The sequence below is a fragment of the Ovis aries genome, chromosome 4 (assembly GCF_016772045.2).
Source record: "Ovis aries strain OAR_USU_Benz2616 breed Rambouillet chromosome 4, ARS-UI_Ramb_v3.0, whole genome shotgun sequence".
Taxonomy (NCBI): Eukaryota; Metazoa; Chordata; class Mammalia; order Artiodactyla; family Bovidae; genus Ovis; species Ovis aries.
The window spans coordinates 58026590-58053485 of NC_056057.1; the positions used below are offsets into that span (position 1 = coordinate 58026590).

A 26896-nucleotide genomic window follows, 5' to 3' on the forward strand; every position below is an offset into this window, starting at 1 on the left:
CCTTGGGTGGGAGCATGGGCAGTTCAGGGCTAGGAGGGCAGATGCAGGTGAGTGATAGGTGGATGCGAGGGTGTGAGGGAGTTCTCTCTCCATGAGCTGAAAGTGAAAGTATCAAGGTATTGGAGGCTTGAGAGACAAGGAGAGTGGATGAAATTATTGTCTAGAAAAGTAGAGGAGTGTGCTGATGAGGTAAATGTAGAAAGTTTGCCTATCCGAGGATGCTTTTGTAGTGTGCATTAATTAAGCTTAGGTTAGGCATAGAATAAGCCACAAATTGGATTCTGCCAAGGTGTAGTGTTATGAGTGGACATGTGGAAGGGGGAGTGTTGAGGGTATTTTCACTTGAGGTGATTAGAATGATGGGCCATAGAAATGGGAGGTGGGAGTGAAGGGGTAAGGAGTGGTGAGTCGATATACTGGAGGTCCCAGGGGGCAGAATTGTTCAAGTTGAGCTACAAGAAGAAATATATTGGAAACTCAAGAGGTGGAATCCATAGATTAAGGGGTTTTATTAATAAAAGGGGATTGTATTATATATATTATACATAACAGTCTATTTAGTTCATTAATCCTGATCTAATAGCTTAGGGAAAAAGGCTATGTACTTTAAACTTTACTTGTTATTTATTTTTATTTTATAACCAAGGGCAAATTTAGGGAAGCTATTGCTTTGTTCCTTACCTTTGCTAATTTTATGCATCTTGGAATTTTTTGATCTTTCCTAATTGAATACCAAAAACCACACCAAAAAGAGAGTCAAAGCAACTTAAGAAATTATTTCTAAATAAGTCTTGCCCCCTAAATCACAAGTTCCATACCCAGCACACTCACTGACGTAGAAATCTCTTTCCAGAGATCTTTGCTGTGACTTTTGTTTGAAGAGTGTTGGTATTTCCCCATTTTCTCTGTAGGCTTGAAATTAATGATTTAAAATGAAAATCCTTCACTGTAATCACAATTCAGGGCTTCCCTCATGCTAGGAACCTAAGCCAGCCAGCTAGAATTACTCTGTGCACAGGGTTCCACATCCCTGTGGTTAAATGCCAGAAACGATTAAAAGAGGATAATGTGTTTATTATTAGAGTCTCTTGTCCGATCCTCAGGATCTCCATATCTGACTCCTCTAGCATGGGGCTTACTGTATCCCAAAGCTGGACTTCTCTGTCAGGTAAAACCTCTACTTTTACAGTTGTATGGGCAAGAATAACAGGCCAGCCCATGATGTGTGCCAGCCTGCAACTCTTCTCTGCACGTCTAAATACAAGGACAGAGTCCAGTTGAACAAACCAGATTCTCTTTCTTGCGGTCCTTCATTTTTGGAGAAGCTGAAGCTGGGTGGAAGGTACTAGACTGGCACACAAGAGGTCTGGAGCAGGTAACACTGTGATAGACCTCTCAGTTTCCTTATTTGTAAACAGTTGCCAATGACCCTTGTTCTAGCCATTGTAGTTCAGTTGGACATCTGAAAACCTCATTGCCTCATTTCTGGCATACAAATTCTACTGCAGTCAACTCTTATCAAACTATTGATTGCAGTTTGTTTGTCTACTTGCCTGATTCCAAGGAGGTGGCTTTCAGAGGTCTCTGTTTATACATGTGGCTGTAGGGAGAGTTCATTCATTCACTCATTCATTTATGTTCCATACATTTGTTGAGAACCTACTATGTTCTTGGCATTCTTTGAGATACCAAGCATAGAGTAAAATAAAGCAGACAAGAGTCTTGCCTTCTGTGGTGCTTATGTTAAGGAGCAGAGGTTGGGTTGTGAGGAGAAGAAACAGAAAATCTACGACTTCAAAAAACAAACAAAACACGTAATTTCAAATAGTGAATCCCTTGAAGAAAATTAGTCAAGGAATATAACTTATGGTTACGAGGCAGGACTATAGGGTTAGAGGGTGGCCGCTGTAGACAGAAGTCCCATCATAAGAGCTGCTCTTCATTGTGTAAAGGGAGCGGGTGTGTGTGTTGGGCAGGAGGGGCGTGTTCTATTTCTTCATGATCACTCATCTCCACAATCTGTGTGTCTGAACACAGTGTGTAAGCATACACTGAAATGACTGACTGATTCTTTTCTTTTTTTTCCTTCTACAGCAAAGGAGAAAGGAGAGAAGAAATTGTTTGGCTTCTCCTTTGTTCCCCTGATGCAGGAAGATGGTAGGACACTTCCAGATGGCACGCATGAGCTCATTGTGCATAAGGTAACATCAGTCAGAGGTTGGGGGCAGTTGTGAAAAACAGGGCAGAAGTACTAACTCACAGTCTTATCCTCACTCTGGAAAAGATAAAAAACGGACTGCAAAGATACTCTTTTGGATGATTGCTGGCAGAGAGAGTGCATTTTTGAGAGTAGTATCTCTAGATTCTGTCATATTCTGACACGTATTTTAAAGATTTTTTTTAAACTTAATTGAAATAACGGTATTTGGCTAAGTCTATAGGGTGACCTTGAAATCCTATCCATGACTGTGATAGGATTAGATAAACCTTACAAATAAGGTTTTTAAAGTTTTAATATATTAATATTTTTTAAATATCCCCAATACTTGCTTTCTTATCTGTATATCCCAGAAGCAAATTTTGCAAGGTCACCTTTCCATTTGTCTCATTTGCTGCTCTCAGGAAGCAAGGGAAAAGTAAGTAGCTGTTCCTTGTTATGACAGCTTCAGTGGTTGTTACTCTATTTTTTTGCCCCAAGAATTGGCATGCAAACATTTGGGGAGAAAAATATAGTGTAGTAGGCAATAAAAAGAAAATTCACCTAAAAAGAGATCCTTAGGAATTATCAGAGAATACTAGTAATAATGAAATACAGAACAGAAGCAGTTGCAGCCGTGAAATCAAGCACTAAAGTATATGATTTTCTCCAAAATCTTTCTCCTTTGCATTTCTCCATTTCTGTAACCACACACTCTTCCAGGCTCTTGTCAGCTCTCACCTGGGCTCACTAGTCCTGCCCACCTGGGCCTTCTCTCCCTTTAGCCCATTTTCCAGTCAGCCATTAGACAGCCTTGACCTGTCTAAGGTGCAAATCTTACCAGGCCCCTGCCTGACTTCAACCCGTGGAAAAGCTTCCCATTGCCAACAGTGGAAATGGCAGGCTTTCAGGTATGCCGGGCTGCCTCCTCCCTTATGCCTCACATCATCCCATTTCCAGGCCTCTACCTACTGCCCCAGTCACTTCCTGTCTGCTGGCTCCCCCAGGTCCACTTGACATTCCTACAGTCATGCTTCCCCTGTCTCCCAACAGTTGGCTCCTCCTCATCTGCAGAGGCTCACCTGGGCCTGAACCTTTGGGAACACGGTCCCCACACCCTAGTTCCTACTGTCTGTGTTCCCAGCTGACTATGTGCCCGCCCATGAGTTCCCTGGGTATCTGCACAAATCTCTTACCATTGTCCTCATTACAGTCAAATGGTTGTCTGATGACCCCTCAACTCACCATGGTAGGTTTAGGAGCCCTTCAGGAGCATCAGCTGAGTCAGAGTTCTGGCATGTGGCAGATGTGCAGTGAAGATACACTGGGTGAAGGAAGGATATGACAGAGACTTCCTTTACATTTGGATTGTTGCTGGTAAAATGAGTGTCCATGCACAAGACACTGGGTAATTTTTGTTTGTACATTGGTATGTATGTGCGTATTTCTTGAATCATTTGTTTTCTGGTTGTTTGTTCAGCACATTGACTACCACAGACCATGGGGCAGACATTCTTCTAGCAACTGGGAATATAGTGGTGAATAAGACCATTAAAGTGCCTCCATTTCTGACACATACATTCTATAGACTTCAAAAGTGGCTTAAAGGAATTTGTGATGTTAAAATACAGAGAAAAAATATTTTCAAGTAGAGTAACACTAAGGCCCACAGAGGAGCTAAATGCACGAGACACATGAGATGATCTACTTATATAAATAAAGGTCTGCGGCCCTTTATGTGAGATGGGTAATATAACAGGCTGTGTCTTCAGCTAGTTTTCCAAAAGACATAAGTGGTACTTGATGTGAATGTTTGTGATCTTGACTCTGTGTACCATTAAATCTTCACACTAAAAAGGCAGGGCTAAGGTAATTATTAATTTCCTAATAATATTTAGAAGAATAAATCACTTCTTCATGACATTTCACAAGGCTTGCCAAGTGGCACAGTGGTAAAGGATCCACCCACCGATATAGGAGATGCAAGAAACGTGGGTTTGATCCCTGGGTTGGGAAAATCCCCTGGAGGAGGAAATGGCAACCCACTCTAGTAGTCTTGCCTGGAAAATCCCATGGACAGAGGAGCCTGGTGAGCTACAGTCCACAGGGTCGAAGAGAGTCAGACATGAATGAGCGAATATGACATTTCACACTGTAGGCTCTCCCACTTGTGGATTGGAGTGTGTTTTTGAGTGGCAGGTACTAACTTTCCAGTCAAGTCTGGGTTGACTTCCTCTAAAGAAGTATATAGTATTAAGACTCTTAGTTGCTGATTAGAGCATGTGCTTAAAATGTGCTTAAAATGCCAGGAGGGCAGGTAGCAAGGTTTGCTTCTCCATGTGAGCATTTAGCAGTCCACCTGATACTGGTTCCCAGGCATAGGCTCATTCTACTCCATTACCTGGGGTCTGTCAGGATGCCTTTGACAGAACCACCATTTTTCTCAAAAGTGGAGCTTTGAATTGTCTCAAGCCCTTGCACAAATTTTCAATGAATACACAGAATTCTGATCCAGAAAACATAAGAAAATGTATTTGAGCATCAACAGTGTAAAGAGCAGCTCTTCCCAGTGATCTTCCTCCATCACAAAGGAGGCTCACGATGGTATCTGTCGATCATCTCATGCGGGGCAGGCCTACGTTGTGTAGACCCATGAGGAAGCATTAGCTCCGCAGAACAACCCTAAGTAGCTGAGTCTTATGATTAGGAATATTCAGTGTTGCTTAAAGAGAACTGGAATACCTGCCAAGCATAACATCTTTTGTTTTTTTATCTAGTTGATGCCATGGTTTTCCTTTTCATAGTACTGAGCCAAGTTCAATTTCTACTTAAGGGCATTTGTGGGTTATGATTATAAAACCATATTATGAGCATAATGTTATTCATCCTCTGCCATGATGGGCAGTCTCACACCCTGCTGATGATTACAGGCTTGAATTTATTAATTTAAAATTTGAATGAAAAAAAAAGCTAGGAAGAGGAATGGATTTCAAATTACTTGGTAAAAAAAAAAATAGCCCATTTAATAAGTGATGTTGAGATAATTGAGATGGCCACGATAGGTGCTGCAGGGAAAAATTAAGCTCTGGATTCCTACCTTGCTTCTTATACCAAAGCAAATTCCAATTAAATGTAAAAAATAAAACTTTAAGAGCCTTTATAATATGAGTGAAAATTTTTAGAAAGTTAAGGGAAGGAGGGCCTTTCTAATGATGCCTCTTCAATGTTAGAAATTAGGTACCCCCAAAATGTATAAATTTAGCTACATAAAGTTTAAAAATGATTTATTTATAAGATCATATGGACTGTAGCCTGCTGGGCTTGTCTGTCTATGGGATTTTCCAGGAGTGGGTTGCCATTTCCTTCTCCAGGGGATCTTCCCAACCCAGGGATCAAACCCAGTCTCCCACATTTCAGGCAGACTCTTTACCAGCTGAGCCACCAGGGAATCCCTCATAGTAGGATATATAAAATCTACTTTCCTCCTCATGTAAGGTTCTGGTTTAGAAGATTCATTTCTGCAGTGAGCTAAGAAAATAAAAAAAGTATGTTGAAAACTGTTTAATAGCCTAATTTGGGCCTAAAATTTATGAAAGAGATAATAGTTTCCCCTTGTGACAGTGACTGGACTTCTGAGTGTGTTTTAAGGAAATCATTGTGACAAAGTTGTTATCAGTCAGTGGTCTGGCAAGAACCTGGACTCATCCTTTAGGGCAGGAGCTAAAGAATTCTGAGGGCAAAGCTCCCTTTCAAAGTCATTTTTACCTTTACATAATTGACAGTATGTTTGCAGTGGTACTCCATGGAGATAATCTCTGAAATCTATAAAAATCCAAATATTATAGCTTTAGAAAGGGAAGTAAAAGAACTTGATTAGTCATCATTAGAGATTTTGTGCTTCCAGGGTCCCTTTTCACCTCTGAGGATATCAGTCATATCTCCAAGTAGTTGATGGCTAAGTCCAAAACTTACCTTTGGAATTCCTAAGTTGATTGTAGCAGCACTTTTTCTTGCTAAGTTTTGCTATTTTGCTGCATTCTGCTAGGTTTGTTGTCTTCCTTAAATTTGTAGAGATATTTTTGGCTACTCCTTGCCAGCTACCTGCTGGAAAGCAAAGTTAAGAAAAGAGATTGAAATAATAAGCTTAAGAAAATTCATTTTCCAAGAGTCAAGTCTGTTAAGGATAATAATATGAAGGTCCAAAAAAGGATAGGAAGTTTATTAACTGTGTACTCAAGTATCCATTCTGACCTATTCTAGTGAAGGATTTTTATTTCTTTGAAGTACATGCTAAAATACTCTTGGGTCTAGTTTGTATGTATAAATAAACAACTAATAATATAGTCTACTTTTAAAGAAATTGGGATTTTGCAAATTCATTATGTTAATTAACACCACTATGACTCAAGTGACCCAACTCAGTCAGACTGGGGATTTACTTGGTAGAGAATCTGATTCCTTAGGGTGGGATTTATTGCTTCTGAGCAAGAGAAGGGCCAGATAAGAAATCAGTTAAATAGAGCATGATCATGTATCCTGGTTGGAAAGGGATTAGTTTAATGTATGGCCTAGATTGCAAGAGTCTTTGATGAATTCATTTCATTTTTGCTCCCTAGAAGTTTGTTCATAAATGCTTTGTGTCTCGTTTTTTCCCTGCAATGTTTCAGTTTCTTCTGCTATACTCCAGATTCCCACCCTGGTCCCTGAAAGTCCAGCATAGCCCCTCTGCACTAGTTACCATCTTTGAGGTGAATTTCTCAGATTGGGTTACTTTCCACTTATCCTTTCCTATATGATGTTTGTATTTATAACTAAAATGAAAAAATGACATGAGGCTGATAAATTTAATAGACTGATAGGTTGCCACCCATCTTGCTGTACAGAAAACTCTACATACTTCTCCAACGATTCTGAAAGAGACACCGCTGTAAGTGAAAGTCGCTCAGTCATGTCCAACTCTTTGCGACCCCCTGGACTACATAGCCCAAGGAATTCTCCAGGCCAGAATACTGGAGTGAGTAGCCTTTCCCTTCTCCATGGGATCTTCCCAACCCAGGGATTGAACCCAGGTCTCCTGCATTGCAGGCAGATTCTTTACCAGCTGAGTCACAAGGGAACCCCACAAGGACACCCCTATAATCATGAGCAATAAATCTTCAGTTCAGTTCAGTCGCTCAGTCGTGGCTGACTCTTTGCAACCCCATGAATTGCAGCACGCCAGGCCTCCCTGTCCATCACCAACTCCTGGAGTTCACTCAGATTCACATCCATCAAGTCAGTGATGCCATCCAGCCATCTCATCCTCTGTCCTCCCCTTCTCCTCCTGCCCCCAATCCCTCCCAGCATCAGAATCTTTTCCAATGAGTCAACTCTTCGCATGAGGTGGCCAAAGTACTGGAGTTTCAGCTTTAACATCATTCCTTCCAAAGAAATTCCAGGGCTGATCTCCTTCAGAATGGACTGGTTGGATCTCCTTGCAGTCCAAGGGACTCTCAAGAGTCTTCTCCAACACCACAGTTCAAAAGCATCAATTCTTTGGTGCTCAGCCTTCTTCACAGTCCAACTCTCACATCCATACATGACCACTGGAAAACCATAGCCTTGACTAGATGGACCTTAGTCGGCAAAGTAATGTCTCTGCTTTTGAATATGCTATCTAGGTTGATCATAACTTTTCTTCCAAGGAGTGTCTTTTAATTTCATGGCTGAAGTCTCCATCTGCAGTGATTTTGGAGCCCAAAAAAAAGAAAGTCTGACACTGTTTCCACTGTTTCTCCATCTATTTCCCATGAAGTGATGGGACCGGATGCCATGATCTTCGTTTTCTGAATGTTGAGCTTTAAGCCAACTTTTTCACTCTCCTCTTTCATTTTCATCAAGAGGCTTTTGAATTCCTCTTCACTTTCTGCCATAAGGGTAGTGTCATCTGCATATCTGAGGTAATTGATATTTCTCCTGGCAATCTTGATGCCAGCTTGTGCTGCTTCCAGCCCAGCGTTTCTCATGATGTACTCTGCATAGAAGCCTTAAATAAGCAGGGTGACAATATACAGCCTTGACATACTCCTTTTCCTATTTGGAACCAGTCTGTTGTTCCATGTCCAGTTCTAACTGTTGCTTCCTGACCTGTATACAGATTTCTCAAGAGGCAGGTCAGGTGGTCTGGTATTCCCATCTCTCTCAGAATTTTCCACAGTTTATTGTGATCCACACAGTCAAAGGCTTTGGCATAGTCAATAAAGCAGAAATAGATGTTTTTCTGGAACTCTATTGCTTTTTCCATGATCCAGCGGATGTTGGCAATTTGATCTCTGGTTCCTCTGCCTTTTCTAAAACCAGCTTGAACTTCAGGAAGTTCACGGTTTATGTATTGCTGAAGCCTGGCTTGGAGAATTTTGAGCATTACTTTACTAGCGTGTGAGATGAGTGCAATTGTGTGGTAGTTTGAGCATTCTTTGGCATTGCCTTTCTTTGGGATTGGAATGAAAACTGACCTTTTCCAGTCCTGTGGTCAGTGCTGAGTTTTCCAAATTTGCTGGTATATTGAGTGCAGCACTTTCACAGCATCATCTTTCAGGATTTGAAATAGCTCTATTGGAATTCCATCACGTCCACTAGCTTTGTTTGTAGTGATGCTTTCTAAGGCCCACTTGACTTCACATTCTAGGATGTCTGGCTCTAGATGGGTGATCACACCATCGTGATTATCTTGGTTGTAAAGATCTTTTCTGTATAGTTCTTCTGTGTATTCTTGCCACCTCTTCATATACAAGCACAAAACATATCTGTCCACCCTTGGCTTAGACATAGGAGCATTGGTCATATAACTCTTGTTTTGTTACAGACTGTGAGAGAAATTAAGAAGCATACACCTGCAAAATTAAATTTAAATGTAAGTAGCCTGGAAAACTTAAGCATAAAAGTAAGCCAAACCAGACTTTTCTGTAGCTCAAACGGTAAAGAATCTGCCTGCGAGGCAGGAGACCAGGGTTTGATCCCTGGGTTGGGAAGTTCGTCTGGAGAAGGGGATGGCAATCCACTCCAGTATTCTTGCATGGAGAATTCCATGGACAGAGAAGCCTGGCAGGCTACAGTCCGTGGAGTGGCAAAGAGTCAGACATGACTGAGCAACTAACACAGTCTAACACAGGCTAAATCAAGCAAAGAAAAAGAAAGGAAAAAAAGCTAAGACAACTTAATATGTGGACTTGATCTTAGCCCTGAAGGCTGCTAATGTGGTGGGTAGAAAGTGCTTTCATTCTGAGTAGTTAATACCATTACACAATCTTTTAAAATCTTTGCCTCTGCTGATCTCTGGCTCTCCTGCTGAGAGAGCATCTTTTGTGGCCTCTAGAATAGAGAAAGCTCCTCTTCTAAAGCCTCATGTTCAGTGTCCTGACTCTAGATCTCTTTAAATGCCCGGTGCATGTAAAGATACCATTCTCCATCCTTTTGTAAAGAGTTTCCATGCCCTTTCTCTATAAGGCTTATTCCATACAACATGGCAACTTTCTACCTGTCCTGATTACTGTCTTCATTGTTCAGTCACTAAATCATGTCCAAATCTTTGTGACCACATAGATTGAGCATACCAGGCTCCTCTGTCCTTCACTATCTCCTAGAGTTTGCTCAAATTCCATTGAGTCTGTGATGCTATCTAACCATCTCATCCTCTGTCGCCCTGTTCTCCTTTTGCCTTCAGTCTTTTCCGAGCATCAGGGCATTTTCCGGTGAGTTGGCTCCTCACATCAGGTGGCCAAAGTAATAGAACTTCAGCTTTAGCAACAGTCCTTCCAGTGATTATTTAGGGTTGATTTTGTTTAGGATTGACTGGTTTGATCTCCTTGCTGTCTAAGGGACTCTGAAGAGTCTGCTCCAACACCACATTTTGAAGGCATCAATTCTTCAGCACTCAGCCTTCTTTATGGTCCAACTCTTTATGTCAGCAAAGAGATGTCTGTGCTTTTTTAATATGCTCTCTAGGTTTGTCATAGCTTTCCTTTCAGGGAGCAAGTGTCTTTTAATTTCATGGCTGCAGTCACTGTCTGAAGTGATTGGAGCCCAAGAAAACCAAATCTGTCACTGCTTCCACTTTTTCCCTTGCCGTTTGCCATAAAGTGATGGCACCAGATGCCATAATCTTAGTTTTTTGAATGTTGAGTTTCAAGTCAGCTTTTTCACTCTCCTCCTTTACCTTTATCGAGACAATCTTTAGTTCTTCTTCACTTTCTGCCAGTGAAGTGATATCATCTGTGTATCTGAGGTTATTGATATTTCTCCCAGCAATCTTGATTGCACCTTATGATTTATCCAGCCTGGCATTTCATATGATGTACTCTGCATGGAAGTTAAATAAGCAGGGTGACAATATACAGCCTCGATGTACTCCTTTCCCAGTTAGAACCAGTCTGTTATTCTACATCCAGTTCTAACTGTTGTGTCTTGACCTGCATACAGATTTCTCAGGAGACAGATAAGGTGGTCTGGTATTCCCATCTCTTTAAGAATTTTTCTGCAGTTTGTTGTGATCCACACAGTCAAAGGCTTTAGCATAGTCAGTGAAGCAGAAGTAGATGTTTTTCTGGAATTATGTTACTTTTTCTGTGATCCAACTAATGTTGGCAATTTGATCTCTGCTTCCTCTGCCTTTTCTAAATCCAGCTTGTATACCTGGAAGTTCTCAGTGCACATACTGTTGAAGCCTGGCTTGAAGGATTTTGAGCATTACTTTGCTAGGATGTGAAATGAGTGCAGTTGTACAGTAGTTTGAATGTTCTTTGGCACTGCCCTTCTTTGGAACTGGAGTGAAAACTGACTTTTTCCAGTCCTGTGGCCACTACTTGGTTTTCCAACTTTGCTGATATATTGAGTGCAACCCTTTAACAGCATCATCTTTTAGGATTTGAAATACCTCAGCTGGAATTCCATCACCTCCACTAACTTGTTCAGAGTAATGCTTCCTAAGGCCTGCTTGACTTCATACTCCAGGATGTCTGGCTCTAGGTGAGTGACCATACCATCAAAATTATCTGGATCATTAAGACTTTTCTGTATAGTTCTTCTGTGTATTCTTGCCACCTCTTCTTAATCTCTCCTGCTTCTGTTAGGTCCTTGCTGTTTCTGTCCTTTATCATGCTCATCCTTACATGACATGTTCCCTTGTCTCCAATTTTCTTGAAGAGATCTCTAGTCTTTCCCATTCTCTTACTTTCCTCTGTTTCTTTGCATTGTTCATTTAAGAAGTCTTTCTTATCTCTCCTTGCTGTTTTCTAAAACTCTGCATTCATTTGGGCATATCTTTCCCTCTGTCCCTTGACTTTTGTTTCTCTTTTTTCCTTGGCTATTTGTAAAGCTTCCTTAGACAACCACTTTGTCTTCTTGCATTTCTTTTCCTTGGGGATGGTTTAGTAACTGACTCCTATATGGTGTTACAAACCTCTGTCCATAGTTCCCTTCTTAATCCTCATAACAACTACTGACAAGACTTTACCACTCTGCCTGCCTCAACACTTCCCCTGTCCTTAACAGAGAAAACAGAAGCCATCAGACAAGAACTTCCTTAAATCCATATGTTCTCTCCTTTGCCACCTGCACACTTATCTGCCTCCTTCCTTTCCTTCCTGCTTCCTGTCTCAGGGGTGGGGCAAGACTCCTTCCCTTCAAGGCTAATACTTCCACCTGCTTCTCTCAGGATCTTCCTCTTCTCCTGGCTCCCTTGGGACCTTGCTTCTCTTAGCATTCCCTCTTGTTTCCTCTCTGTTGGCAGTGTTATCAGATTTTTAATACTCTAAAGCCTTTTTTTTTTCTTTTAATTTATTTATTTTACTTGGAGGCTGATAACTTTATACTATTGTAGTGGGTTTTGCCATACATTGACATGAATCAGCCATGGTTGTACACGTGTCCCCCATCCTGAACCCCCCTCCCACCTCCCTCCCTATCCCATCCCTCAGGGTCATCCCAGTGCACCAGCCCTGAGCACCTTGTCTCATGCATCGAACCTGGACTGGCGATCTGTTTCACATATGATAACATACATGTTTCAATGCTGTTCTCTCAAATCATCCCACCCTCACCTTCTCCCCCAGAGTACAAAAGACTGTTTTATATATCTGAGTCTGTTTTGCTGTCTTGCATATAGGATCATCATTACCATCTTTCTAAATTCCGTATATATGCGTTGGTATACTGTATTGGTGTTTTTCGTTCTGACTTACTTCAGTCAGAAGTAAGTCAGGCTCCAGTTTCATCCACCTCATTAGAACTGATTCAAATGTATTCTTTTTAATGGCTGAGTAATATTCCATTGTGTATATGTACCAGAGCTTTCTTATCCATTCGTCTGCCGATGGACATCTTGGTTGCTTTCATGTCCTGGCTATTATAAACAGTGCTGCGATGAACATTGGGGTACACATGTCTCTTTCACTTCTGGTTTCCTCAGTGTGTATGTCGATCAGTGGGATTGCTGGGTCATATGGCAGTTCTATTTCCAGTTTTTTAAGGAATCTCCACACTATTCTCCATAGTGGCTGTACTAATTTGCATTCCCACCAACAGTGTAAGAGGGTTCCCTTTTCTCCACACCCTCTCCAGCATTTATTGTTTGTAGTCTTTTGGATAGCAGCCATTCTGACCAGCGTGAGATGGTACCTCATTGTGGTTTTGATTTGCATTTATCTGATAGAGTGATGCTGAGCATCTTTTCATGTGTTTGTTAGCCATCTGTAAATGTCTGTTTAGTTCTTTGTCCCATTTTTTGATTTGGTCATTTATTTTTCTGGAATTGAGCTGCAGGAGTTGCTTGTATATTTTTGAGATTAATTCTTTGTCATTTGCTTCATTTGCTGTTATTTTCTCCCATTCTGAAGGCTGTCTTTTCACCTTGCTTTTATTTTCCTTTATTGTGCAAAAGCTTTTAAGTTTAATTAAGTCCCATTTGTTTATTTTTGCTTTTATTTCCATTACTCTGGGAGGTGGGTCATAGAGGATCCTCCTGTGATTTATGTCAGAGTGTTTTGCCTATGTTTTCCTCTAGGAGTTTATAGTTTCTGGTCTTACATTTAGATCTTTAGTCCATTTTGAGCTTATTTTTTGTATGGTGTTAGAAAGTGTTCTAGTTTCATTCTTTTACAAGTGGTTGACCAGTTTTCCCAGCACCACTTGTTAAAGAGATTGTCTTTTCTCCATTGTATATTCTTGGCCTCCTTTGTCAAAGATAAGGTGTCCATAGGTGCATGGATTTATCTCTGGAATTTCTATTTTGTTCTATTGATCTATATTTCTGTCTTTGTGCCAGTACCATACTGTGGCTTTGTACAGGAGCCTGAAGTCAGGCAGGTTGATTCTTCCAGGTCCATTCTTCTTTCTCAAGATTACTTTGGCTATTCGAGGTTTTTTTGTATTTCCATACAAATTGTGAAATTATTTGTTCTAGTTCTGTGAAAAATGCCACTGGTAGCTTGATAGGGATTGCATTGAATCTATAGATTGCTTTGGGTAGTGTACTCATTTTCACTATATTGATTCTTCCAGTCCATGAACATGGTATATTTCTCCATCTATTTGTGTCCTCTTTGATTCCTTTCATCAGTGTTTTATAGTTTTCTATATATAGGTCTTTTGTTTCCTTAGGTAAATTTATTCCTAAGTATTTTATTCTTTTCATTGCAATGGTGAATGGGATTGTTTCCTTAATTTCTCTTTCTGTTTTCTCATTGTTAGTGTATAGGAATGCAAGGGACTTCTGTGTGTTAATTTTATATCCTGCAACTTTACTATATTCATTGATTAGCTCTAATAATTTTCTGGTGTAGTCTTTAGGGTTTTCTATGTAGAGGATCATGTCATCTGCAAACGGTGAGCGTTCTACTTCTTCTTTTCCAATCTGGATTCCTTTTATTTCTTTTTCTTCTCTGATTGCTGTGGCTAAAGCTGCCAAAACTATGTTAAATAGTAGTGGTGAGGGTGGGCACCCTTATCTTGTTCCTGACTTTAGGGGAAATGCTTTCAGTTTTTCACCATTGAGGATAATGTTTACTGTGGATTTGTCATATATAGCTTTTATTATGTTGAGGTATGTTCCTTCTATTCCTGCTTTCTGGAGGGTTTTTTTTTTTTATCATAAATGGATGTTGAATTTTGTCAAAGGCTTTCTCTGCATCTATTGAGATAATCATGTTTTTTATCTTTCAATTTGTTAATGTGTATAGTGTATTACATTGATTGATTCGCTGATATTGAAGAATCCTTGCATCCCTGGGATAAAGCCCACTTGGTCATGGTGTATGATCTTTTTAATGTGTTATTGGATTCTGATTACTAGAATTTTGTTAAGGATTTTTGCATCTATGTTCATCAGTGATATTGGCCTGTAGTTTTCTTTTTTTGTGGCATCTTTGTCAGGTTTTGGTATTAGGGTGATGGTGGCCTCATAGAATGAATTTGGCAGTTTACCTTCCTCTGCAATTTTCTGAAAGAGTTTGAGTAGGATAGGTGTTTACTCTTCTCTAAATTTTGGGTAGAATTCAGCTGTGAAGCCATTGTTCCTGGGCTTTTGTTTGCTGGAAGATTTCTGATTACAGTTTCGATTTCTGTGCTTGTGATAGGTCTATTAAGATATTCTATTTCTTCCTGGTTCAGTTTTGGAAAGTTATACTTTTCTAAAAATTTGTCCATTTCTTCTAAGTTGTCCATTTTATTGGCATATAGTTGCTGATCGTAGTCTCTTATGATCCTTTGTATTTCTGTGCTGTCTGTTGTGATCTCTCCATTTTCATTTCTAATTTTGTTGATTTGATTCTTTTCCCTTTGTTTCTTGATGAGTCTGGCTAATGGTTTGTTAATTTTATATATCTTTTCAAAGAACCAGCTTTTAGCTTTGTTGATTTTTGCTATGGTCTCTTTCGTTTCTTTTGCATTTATTTCTGCCCTAATTTTTATAATTTCTTTCCTTCTACTAGCCCTTTTTCTTTAAAGACAAACTACATTGTAATAGCTACCACACTGTCTCTTCCGGTCCCATCTGAGCCACCTGCAGAAAAGGCTGGTCTTCACTCACTGTCTCTGCTTCCCTCCATCCCATTTGTCCCTTGGGCTATTTTCTGTCCTCGAAGCTCAAATGAAGTTTTCCCCTCAAGGTCACTAGCACCTACACGGTGTCCAACCTTCTAGACACTTCCTAGATCTTCCTTTACTTGACTTCCCTATAACATGTACTATTATTGATTATCCTTCTTGAAAATCCCACATTTTGTGGTTTGACAGTGTTCTCCTGAGTCTGATCCTTCTACTCCTTTGAGTACTCTTCTCTCTTATCTGTATTTAAAAAGAAATTCTTTAGTAAATTATGTTTTTGTTGCATGTGCTCAGTCACTCAGTCATGTCCAAATCTTTGTGGCCCCATTAACTGTAGCCTGCCAGGCTCTTTGCATGAAATTTCCCATGCAAGAATAATGCAGTGGGTTGCCATTCCCTGCTGCAGAAGATCTTGCCACTCCAGGGATTGGACCTGCATCTCTTGTGTCTCAGGAATTGAACCTCTGTCTCTTATCTCCTGCATTGGCAGATGGATTCTTACCACTAGTGCCACCTGGGAATCCCCTAGTGAAGTATAGTTAACTTAGAAACATTGTGTTAATTACTGCTGTACTGCAAAATGACTCAGCTATACACATATATCTTCTTTTTCATATTCTTTTCCATTATGGCTTATCACAGTATGTTGAATATAGTTCCCTGTGCTATACAGTAGGACTTTGTTGTTTATCCTTCCTGTATATACTAGTATGCATCTTATCTGCATCTTAAATGTTGGTGTTATCATGGATTTAATTTTTGGACCCTATCTGTATCTTCTGTACTCTGGAACCATCTCACCCACTTCTGTGGGTTAATTTGCTACGCCTCTGCTGATGATGTCCAGATTTGGGTTTGTAGTTCAGGCTTTTACCAGCTTACTGAGCATCTTCAGTGGGATCTGCCAGAGATAACTCTTAACTCGGCTTGTTCAAACTGAATTTTTTAATTCCACCTCCATCCTCTCCTGTGGTGAATTGAAACCTTCAGTTTGTCTTGACTGCTCACACTTTACCTCACAGTCTAAACACTTGGTTTCATGACCAGTCACTGCCTCCTCCTTGGTGGTTCTTTAAGAAATTTAAACCAGAGACAGATATCAGAATCAGCTCACGTTTTCCTCCTTTAAGAAGTTCAGAGTAGTCGCAAGCCTTTTTTGGTCCTAGAAAAAAAAAATCACGTTATTTAGCCACACTGAACTACATATAGTTGTCTAACTACACCTGTACTTTTTTTAAACAGTTGTTTTTTCAGTTAGAAAAGAGTTGCAAAAATAGTACAGAAAATTCCCATATACCTTTCACCCAACTTCTTCTTATGTTAGCATCTTACATAACCACAGAACATTTATTGAAACTAAATTAACCTCAGTAGAATACTGTTAACACAAAACTTATTTGGATGTTACGCCTTTTTCCAGTACTTTTATTTTTCTCTTCTGGGATCCAGTCTAGAACCCACATTGCATTTAGTTGCCATATCTTCATTGTCTCATATATGTGTTTTTCTCCCTGTGTCCTTATATGTTTTGTTTCTTCTGTATAACCTGTCTTTCTGTCCCTTGCCTGGAAAGCCTCTTAGTCTTTATGACTGAAGTCAAATAGCCTTTTTCCCCACAGGGTTTTCTCTACTTCCCTGGCAGAGCTAAAATCCAGGGGTCTTTACTGCTGCTTTGTCATCAGTCTTAACAAATGAGTGCAGAGGTCAGACATATAATGCCCTCATGTACAGGTACTGTTTTTATTTCCTTGTTACATTCTTTATACTGAATTAAAAGACTCAAATAGTAGAATTTTAATACATGTTTAATACTGATATTAAGAATGACAAGTCATGTTGAAAGGATCCCCAGAAGATGTTTTTCTGCCACAGCAGTTTGATAAATCTGGTTCAATTAACTGGTAGTAGTTTCAAATGGATTGTCTGACTTACTATAGTTTTTAATTTAATTCTCTACATCCTGAAATTATGGGCCCCTTAATTTGATTAATATACTATGAATCTCTGTACCAGTTAATATCTGAAGAAATTTCTTGTTTATTTCTCTCAATTTATATAGCTTGCATTTTTGTACCTATCACTTTTCTGGATGACTGTCTGTGGCTGACCATTGCATCTCTTTCTTGTGCTCAAGACAGTGGGCAAAAAGTAGCCTGGAGTGTGATGCACAATTCATTGCTCCACCAACTGATTTTAATTCTGGGCAAAGAAATAGATTGTGAGCCAGGCTATATCATCTCTAAGAAGGTAGAGGCTACTACAGCTGCCACAGAGCCTTTGTTTTAACTCTTCTTTAATAATCTAGGGAGTCCATCCCTCCTGTCAGATCTGATTTCAGTCTCAAGTAAAGCAGCAGGCTGGCTTTCATCTCCCTCTTCTCTAATTTGTAGTAAATTAACTTCATGCCATTTTAAAATGACTTGCACAGATCCCACCCTAGCAAAGCAAACACAGAGAATTGTCCTTTTCTGTGACAGTGACATTGTTTTGTTCCCATTATCCAGGTGCATCCTCAGGGGGTTGTAGTCATGTGGCCTTGTCTCTCCTAGAAAGAATGGCTCAGTTAATTGTTCCCGCATCTGTCTGTGTGTCTCCCTCATCCAACATAATACCAGCAAGACTTTTTGCTTGTCTGTGTCTGCTGCAAGAGGAGGGGAGGATACTTCTTCTTATTCTAATATCCATGTTGCCTTGTTCCATGCCCACACTGGATTTGATGAAAAAAATCATCCCTATGCTAAAACAAAAATAGTTGCATTACAGGTGTTCCCCAGAATGCAAGTGATCTATATTTAACTACTCATTGGTTTAGGGATGTAAATGCATTTTACTGTGGTGACAAAACCATCTATCAGAAAACACAGTGATGTAGTTTTGTGCAAAGCTACAGTTTTTTACTATTCAGATTCACAGGCATTCAGACATCCAGCCACAACTGTTTTGCACTGATATTTCCATCCTGTACTTTGCCAGCTTCATTTCTGTGACTTCCTTGACTTTTAGCCCTTCACCTGGGGGAAGACTGCTCCTACCCATTTATTCTCTCCCATCCATACCCTTGTTCAGACTCCTCCTCACAGTCCAGACTCTTTTTCCCACCTGGTAGAAGAATGCTCGGGAAATTCACAGCTGACTCTTTCTCACTCCCTGGCTTCTGCTGGTGAGCTGAGCATTTCCTCTGAAGGGTCTGGACAACCTTTTTGGCTTAAACCTTTGCAACGTCTGCCCTACAGGCCTATTTTCTGGAACCTGTTTCTAGTCTTCACTGCTCTTCAGTCTCATTTTTTTTTCTGTTTCATCTAGTGAATGGACAAATTATCTCTGACTCGTCTGTTGTGTTCCTAGACTCCCGTGACATGCCTCCTCTGCTCCTATGTGCTTCTCCTCCCCACCGCATCCAGATCACGTGATCCCTTTTGCTTCCTGGGTGGTTTCAGAACACAGACCAGCCATTTCACTGTAGGGCTCACAGGCTTGTTAGGTATGAAACTATTTCAGCTCCAAAGACCACTCTGAGCTGTCTCCCAGGGTGTTTCCCACAAACATACTTTGTGTGTGTGAAAAATGAAATCTTGGGGGTGATCTTTCTTAACCATACCCACCATTCAATATGTTATCTGTTAGTTAATTTTAAATTTGTTACAGCAAAACTCAAAACCTGGTTAAAACAACAGTGGAAGAGCCATTGTAGTCACGACTGCTATTTTGAATAGTAGCTGTGAGCATGAACTTTAGTTCACATCTTGGCTCTAACTCTTACGAACATTGTAATATTGAGCAAATCACATAAGCTCCTCAGGTTATGATGTTCTGCCTCATAGGATCATTATCAGAGTAAAAAAAACAGATGCAGAGTGCTTAGCCTGATATTTAGTAAGCCTTTGTAAATGATGGCAAATGCATGTAAATAAATGTAAATGCAGACCATGGGGTCGCAAAGAGTCAGACACAACTTAGCACGTGACTTAGCCACTGAACAACAACAACAGAATGATGGTTGCTTGGATTGCCTTTAAAATCTCTAGTGCTGTGTGATGTGTTGAGGATGCATGCTGAAAACCTCAGAGGACAAGAAAAGGCAAGCTGTGAGATTTTCTCTGCAGGCCACTTAAGTTCTTTGGAAATAGATTTAAACTCTAACCCTATAGCTAATATATGTTTGACTCCTACTGGACAAAAAAGAAATCAATTTTTGAACACCTAGTATTAGTAAATATTAGTAATATTTAGTAAATATTATAATACAGTAAATATTATAGCAAAAAGTTCACCGAGACCAAAGAGTTATTATGTACTTTTCTTTACTAAATTAATAGGTAGAATTCCTCCCCACACCAGCACCGACATACACACAACACTTCACAAAAAACACACTGGTATTATTGGTGGAAGGAAGGTCTTAACTTCTGTGTCCAGAGTAATGTTTGTATCAGGTACTGTATTTTGTGTTGAGTCGTAAAGAGTCGGACACAACTGAGCAACTGAACTGAACTGAACTGAAGGGTGATAGAGTTCAGCTGTAAGAAGGTATCAAGATGTCACAGCTCAAAATCAGAAAGACTCCGATGCTGAGGTCTTGCCCCTAGGCTGGGGGAGAAGTGCAGTGAACTATAATAGGTGGCACTCACCTGGCTACAGTGACTGCCCCCTGTAAAGGCAGCCCCGGTGTCTATTCACAGTGGCTGCCCCCTATGGGCAGAACATGGCCATCACATCTTCAGTCACAGACGTGGCTGATCCTTGACTGCAGGTTGAGCTACAGGGGTTCAGCAAGCAGGCATTCTAATAGGTTTCCAGAAGTCTTCAAGAACCAGGCAGTCATTTGTGGGGATGGGGATAAGAAACCAACCTATAGCTTCAGGATTTCTGTACACAGATAGAGCATACCAGACCAGGGCACGCTCCAGCTTCGGGGGAAGAAACCTAGAAATAACTGGATGGTGTCTGGACTGGGTATGAAGCTTCAGTTTCAGTAGGAAGGAGTGGTTCACATACAGAATATAGGGCACACTGGAGATGGGACCAGAGCATGTTACTGACCCTACAAACAAGATCCAGGCAGACAAAAATAGGGCCAGTGTAGGGTGCTGTGCTCCAAGCCCTGATACCAGAACAAGACTGAGGAGAGGGGATGGTGACCTCAGGTTCCAGAACTTTACATTGCTAAGCACTCTTTATTCAGGAAAGCATCTGAAGTGTTCACATTATAATTATTTCTAAACTATATATGCGTTCTTCTGTCTAAATGAAATATCTTGCAGAAGCATTTGGAGCCGTAACGTGAGAAGAGAGTTATGGAGACTGTTTCTTGTGTTTATTAGTCCTCCTGTTACTGGGCAGGTGTGCCGGGAAGAGCATCTTGTAATATTCTGATTTTGTTTCTCTAAGCTTATTAGAGTTGTCTTTCATAAAGATTTAGTATTTAAAAATGTTTGTACATCACACAGATTAGCCTAGAATACCAAAGGGGTTTTGCGCTTAATTTCCTACCTGTTCCCAAGACACTAGCCTTAAAAATAAATATATACATTAAAAAAAATAAAGTTCCTAAATTAATACTCAAAATAAGGTAAGCTATACTAATTCTGTATCTGTTACAATATATTTTTCTCAAAATTTTAATTTAAAGTCACCTTCATTACAGAAACAGTATATAGATAGACAAAAATAAAAACACTATATTCTAATTACTCAGATGATGTCAACTATTAGGGTATATGATGATGTTACCCCTTAGGGTATATCTTTCTGGAGGTTTTTCTATATGAACTTTTTTTTTTTACCCAAATGATGTTATTTATTTTAGTAGACTTTTAAAAGTAGCTTAGTATACAGTAAAGTTGAGAGTAAAGGATAGAGACTTCCCTTCCACCCGGCATGTGTGTAGCTTCCTCCATTGTCAGCATCATTCACCAGAATGGTGCATATTTATTTTAACCAAGGTTGAATCTGCATTCACACATCGTCATTACCCAAAGCCCATAGTTTACTAGGGTTCACTCTTTTTTAATACATAATTTTATTTTTCTTGAGTTTTGGCTGTGCTGGGTCTTTGTGGCTGTGCAGGCTTTTCTCTACTCATGGAGAGTGAGGGCCACTCTCTAGTTGTGGTGCTCCGGCCTCTCATCATGGGGGCTTCTCTAGCTGCCGAGCATGGGCTCTGGGGCGCACAGGCTTCAGTAGCTGAGGCCCGTGGGCTCCTCCCGGGCTCTAGAACACAGGCTCAGTTGTTGAGGCACACAGGCTAATTGCTCCACCGCATGTGGGATCTTCCCAGATCAGGGATCGAGCCCATGTCTCCTGCTTTGGCAGATGGATTCTATACCACTGAGCTACCTGGGAAACCCTAGGTTTCACTCTTGTTTTTGTGTATTCTATGGATTTGGACAAATGTATCCATCATCATAGTATCTTACTGCCCTAGAAAAATCTTCTGTGGTCTCTCTGTTCATCCTTTCTCCTACTCCCAACCTCTGGAAACCACTGATTTTTTTTTTTAACTGTCTTCATAGTTCTGTACTTTCTAGCATATTGCATAGTTGGAATCATGGAGTTGGTAGACTTTTGAGATTGGCTTCTTTCACTTAGTGATATGCATTGATTCCTCCATGTCTTTTCATGGCTTGGTAGCTGATTTATTTTTAGCACTGAAATGGTATTCTGGCTTCTGGATGTACCACATTTATCTATCCATGTACTGAAGGATATCTCGGTTGCTTCATTATATATATTTTTTATTTTTTTATTGAAGTATAGTTTATTTACAATGTTGTGCCAGTCTCTGCTATACAGCAAAGTAACTCAGTGATACACATGTAATAGACATGCTTTTTTTAATATGCTTTTCCACTATGGTTTATTGCAAGATATTGAATATAGTTTCCTGTGCTATACAATAGGACCTTATTATTTTTTTTAATTTACTTTTGCCAGTTAATGACTTTTCCAATCATTAAATTTTTTTTTAATCTCATCTAGAACTTAATCAATATATCAATTCCAAAAGAAAATCCTTTTCAACAAGTTTGTCTAAATCCAGGGCCATTCTATTGTATCTGGCTGTTACAGAGCTCTTAAGTTTTATTTAATCTAGAGTAATCCTTTTTTTTCCCCCACAAAACTTGACTTGAGGAGTCACAGACAGGCATCCTATAGAAAGTGCCACCTGCTGGGTTTGTCTGGTTGCTTCCCCATAGCGTTCAGCGTGTTGCTCTGTCCTTTGTATATTCTGTGAAGTAGAAGGTGAGCCTGTCAGTGTCATCCATGTAGGCTCCACAACTTTGGGAGGAGTGCATTGCGAGGATGACGTGTTGTGTTCGTTGCCCTGCATCAGAGGGCCGGCAGCCCAGTCCCCCCACGTGCAGTTATATTTGTCCCCTTGCCAGTAGGAGGGAATCTGTGTGGCAGCATAGAATGCTCGTTTGCTCATCAACAATTTTCCTGCTGATTTTAGCATTTAGCGACAACCCTCGACTAAAGAAAGAATTACACTGGGAATATGAAACTATATTTTCAAAACCTATACTTTCTTTTACATTTGTTGACTGACATTTTCTGTAGGGATTTCTCACCATAGTGGGATTAGTAGATTATCATCAAATACAGAGTCCTTTAATTGCCTCTTTTCAAAGTAAGGAGTTGTTTAATATCTACCTCAGAGGAGATGTGGGAAGAATTTAAGCACTTTTTAAAAATGCTGTGGTTGTGGGATGAGGGGTGGTGGTAGGAGGGAGGATCAAGATGGAGGGGATAGGTGTGTGTGTGTGCATATATATATATATATATATATATATAGTTATGGTTGATTTGCGTTGTGTGACAGAAACCAACACAACATTGTAAAGCAATTATCCTCCAGTTAAAAGATTTTTTAAAATGCTATGGTCACTGCAGTATGATTTCTTGAGCGCTTCCAATGTATCAGGCTCTATGTAAAGGCCTCATGTAATCTAATTTGTATGGCAGCACAGTGAGGTCATAGAGATAGAAAACGGAAATCATAAGAGGCTGAATAACTTGATACAGTTACTTGTGTGGGAAGTAACAGAGAGAGAATTCAAACCCAAATGGATCTGCATCCAAAATAAGTGAGTTGTTCCTCTTAGACATTTTTGTTGCATTTTACTTAAAAGCCAAATTCTGTTTGTAATGATATTTGGAATATTTCCCAGTTCTTAAAAACTAGAAATGGATATTATGCTTAATAATTCTCAAGAGGTCTCTTACCTCTCCCCCTTCCATTTTTTAAAATATTTTTTTACAGTGTGAAGAAAACACAAATCTTCAGGATACTACCCGCTACCTCAAACTTCCTTTTTCCAAGGGCATTCTCCTTGGGAATAATAATCAAGCCGTGAAGGCCACAAAGGAGTCTTTTTGGATAACATCTTTTCTCTGTTCCACAAAACTCACACAAAACGGTAATGTATAATACTGTTTTATTTGAAAGTCCCTGTATTTAAGTACTCATGTGAATTTTAGTTGGATATTCTGTAAACATCAGTTTTATGTTTAAGAACTTTGCAGTAGAAAAATTGTTGTTGATCCTTCTGTTTGTGGTTTTTAATAAAATAAAAGTAATTGTGACCCAACGAACAGTTAAATGTGTATAGTTTCAGGCCTACAGAGTTATTCTAGTATTGGAACCCAATACTCAAGTCCTCAAATAAACCATCAAAACCCAGCTGCTTAAAAAAAAAAAAAAAAAAAAAGGTGAAGATTACCACCACCTTAATCTCTCTTGCTTCATAAACTGTGCTAATTGCAGGCTTCAGAGTAAATGCTGCTTTCTGTTTAATTAGATGGATATTACTTTTCTATTCTAGCATTACTTTTTATGTCAGTGATTGTTTAGAAAGTTATGATTAATAAAGCAAGCTCTTCTCCTTGGCAAACTGTTCTGAAAGCATTGTCTGTAATGAAGGAAGTAAAATAAATATTTTTGAATTCTTCATGGTCGCCATGTAAGGCTTCTGGAAAGCATCCTGAATGCCATATAATAAAATTAGTTTCATTCTGTTGAAGACAGTCACTTTATAATAAGGTATGTCTCTTCCTTGACTTTAGGATTAGGTTACATTCTTTTGATAAGCCTATGGTAACTTGAATAAGATAAGTAGAATATGCATTTGTTACACCTAATCTGCAAAACATCATGGGGCTTTCCAGGTGGCTCAGACAGCAAAGAATCTGCCTGCAATGCTGGAGATGCAGGTTCGATCTCTGAATCAGGAAGATCCCTTGGAGCAGGAACTGGCAACTCACTCCAGTATTCTTGCCTGGAGAATTCCATGGACAGAGGAACCTGGTGGGCTACAGTCCATAGGGTCACAAAGAGCCAGACATGACTGAGCATGCACCCACCACCACCACCACAAAACATCTAAGAAAAGTTCTTTCTTCTGTGTCATACAGCTTAGCCCAGCCTGCACTAAACAAGCTCAGAACACTTACAGTAGCTTACAGTTGGGCAAAATGATCTAATACAGAGCCTATTTTATAATAAATGGTGAATGTCTTGCATAACTTATTGGATACTGTACTGAGAGTGAAAAACAGAATGTTTGTATTAATAACCATATTGTTTCTTTACCTTCATGATTGCTTGGCTGTCTGGGATCTGAGGCTCAATGCTCAGCATTGAGGAGGCTGTTGAACTGCATGTAGCTTACCCAGGAAAAGATCTGAACTCAAAAATTGAAGTATAGTTTCTAAATCATTCCATATCACTTTTGCACCCATGTAAAGTCAAAAATCTGAAGTCAAACCATAGTAAGTCAGGGCTCTGTAATGTTAGGCAAAAAACGCTCCTGTGCTTAAACTTTTTAGTGTTATTAGTTCTTTCTTCTGTGTCATATAGTAAGAAATACATATCTTTTCTCAGAACATGGAATGAGAAAAGAAGCAAATTTTGGCATTATTATAATGACCACTTTTAATGATAGCATCCAATTTGTCAAACAGTGCTACTGTATTTATGTAGGACCTTGGCAAATTATTTTTTTTACATTTATATTGGGTTTCATTTCTCCCCTTCCAGAGATATTTTTGGAGACATATTTAAAAAATAAACTGTGTAATTTATTTTTAGAAAATTTGATTGAAGGTAGCTATTGCCAAGTTAGGTCATTACACCAGACTATCAGTATTCAATGGTTAATGATCTTAATTAAATATAACCTTCATTGACAGAATTCTGTAATGACTATACAGCACTTACCAAATCTCAGGCTTTTTTGTTTTTTTGTGAGAAGAGTTTAACCCCATAGAGATTGTGAAAATAATAAAATCAACGTTATTGACTCCCTTAGGTGTTATTGTCATTCATCCTATGTGGATGAGTTGTGTGTCTCTTAAGAATCCGGTTCATATTTAACTCTCTGTCTCCATTAGATTATTTTCAGCTGGTATTAGTTGTCAGTTACTGCTGTAGTAATTACTATAAACTTATTGGCTTAAAACAACAATAATTTATTATCTTATAATTTTGGAGGTAGAAAGTCTACAATCTTATTCCCTGGGCTAAAATCAAGATGTTAGCAGGGCCACGTTCCCTCTTGAAATCTCTAGGAGGGAATCCCTTTATTTACCTTTTCTAGCTCCTAGGAACCACCTGTATTCCCTGGCTACAGGCCCCTTTCTCCATCTTCCAAGACAGCAACAAAGCATATTCAGATCTCTCTGACTCTGATCATCTTCCATCTTTTAAGGACCCCTGTGATGAGAGTGCTCCCACCAAATCATCCAGGATAATACCCCATTTAAAAAATCTTTAACTTAATCACACCTGTAAAACTCTTTTGTCAGTTAAGATAAATCCATGGATTAAAATATGGACATCTTTGGGGGCCATTATTCTTCCAAAGATATAAACCTAACAATAGATTCTCTGCCATGAAAACATTTGGCCCTGCCTGCTTAATTATTCCTAGTTCTAGGGTTTAGGCTATTAGACAGAATTGTGAACATAAGACAGAGGGAAACAAATCCTGATAACTAGAAGCTGCTGCTCTGTAAAAGCAGAGAACATTTTTCAAGTAAATAAACTATTCACGAAGTCATTAAATTAAACATCTCGCTATATAGAAAGCAACGCTTGACACATTATTGGAGACTAATAAATGCTTAATTACCATTGTGACCTTGATTAACCTTGTCAATGTTGGACAGCTCAAAATGAGGCAAGAAATGAATAGTGTGTTTAAAGACATGGGACAGAGGAAGGAAGGAGGTTCTTTTTTCTGAAATTTACATGCTAGACACTTGTCTCTGCGTAGAAGTAATCCACTTCCAAATTGGAATTAAATTTTTTTGTATTCATTTTACTCGACTTGGAAAATGTACAAATCCCATTTCCATTACAATTGGGCATTTAGTAAGTGATGTGGTCTCTAGGACGGTTTCCTAGAGCAGGTTTGCATTTCAGGATTTCTAAATTTCTGTCTACACACGTTCTGTGTGTTCCAGTGTCATTCTTAGCGTAGTGAGGCTAGTGGACTGGATGGACTGGACATCTGTGATTGCCAGATCAAGGAGATATTTTAAGTTTCTTTAAAGTGCGGATCAGAAAAGGAATCACTTTACTTGTTTGTTAGCTTCCTTGGACTGTTGCAAACAACTTTT

The 26896-nt window shown here is 39.5% G+C and overlaps 1 protein-coding gene across 4 annotated transcripts in view; it reads left to right on the top strand.

The window, feature by feature from the left end:
* Positions 1 to 26896, top strand: part of DOCK4 (dedicator of cytokinesis 4) — a 471927-nt gene that overhangs the window by 291646 nt on the left and 153385 nt on the right. For all 4 annotated transcript variants that reach the window (XM_060414757.1, XM_012176786.3, XM_027968612.2 and 1 more), the window contains 2 exons: positions 2095 to 2201; positions 23538 to 23694. In XM_060414757.1, the coding sequence (XP_060270740.1) occupies positions 2095 to 2201; positions 23538 to 23694 (264 nt within the window). The remainder of the gene's footprint in view (positions 1 to 2094; positions 2202 to 23537; positions 23695 to 26896) is intronic.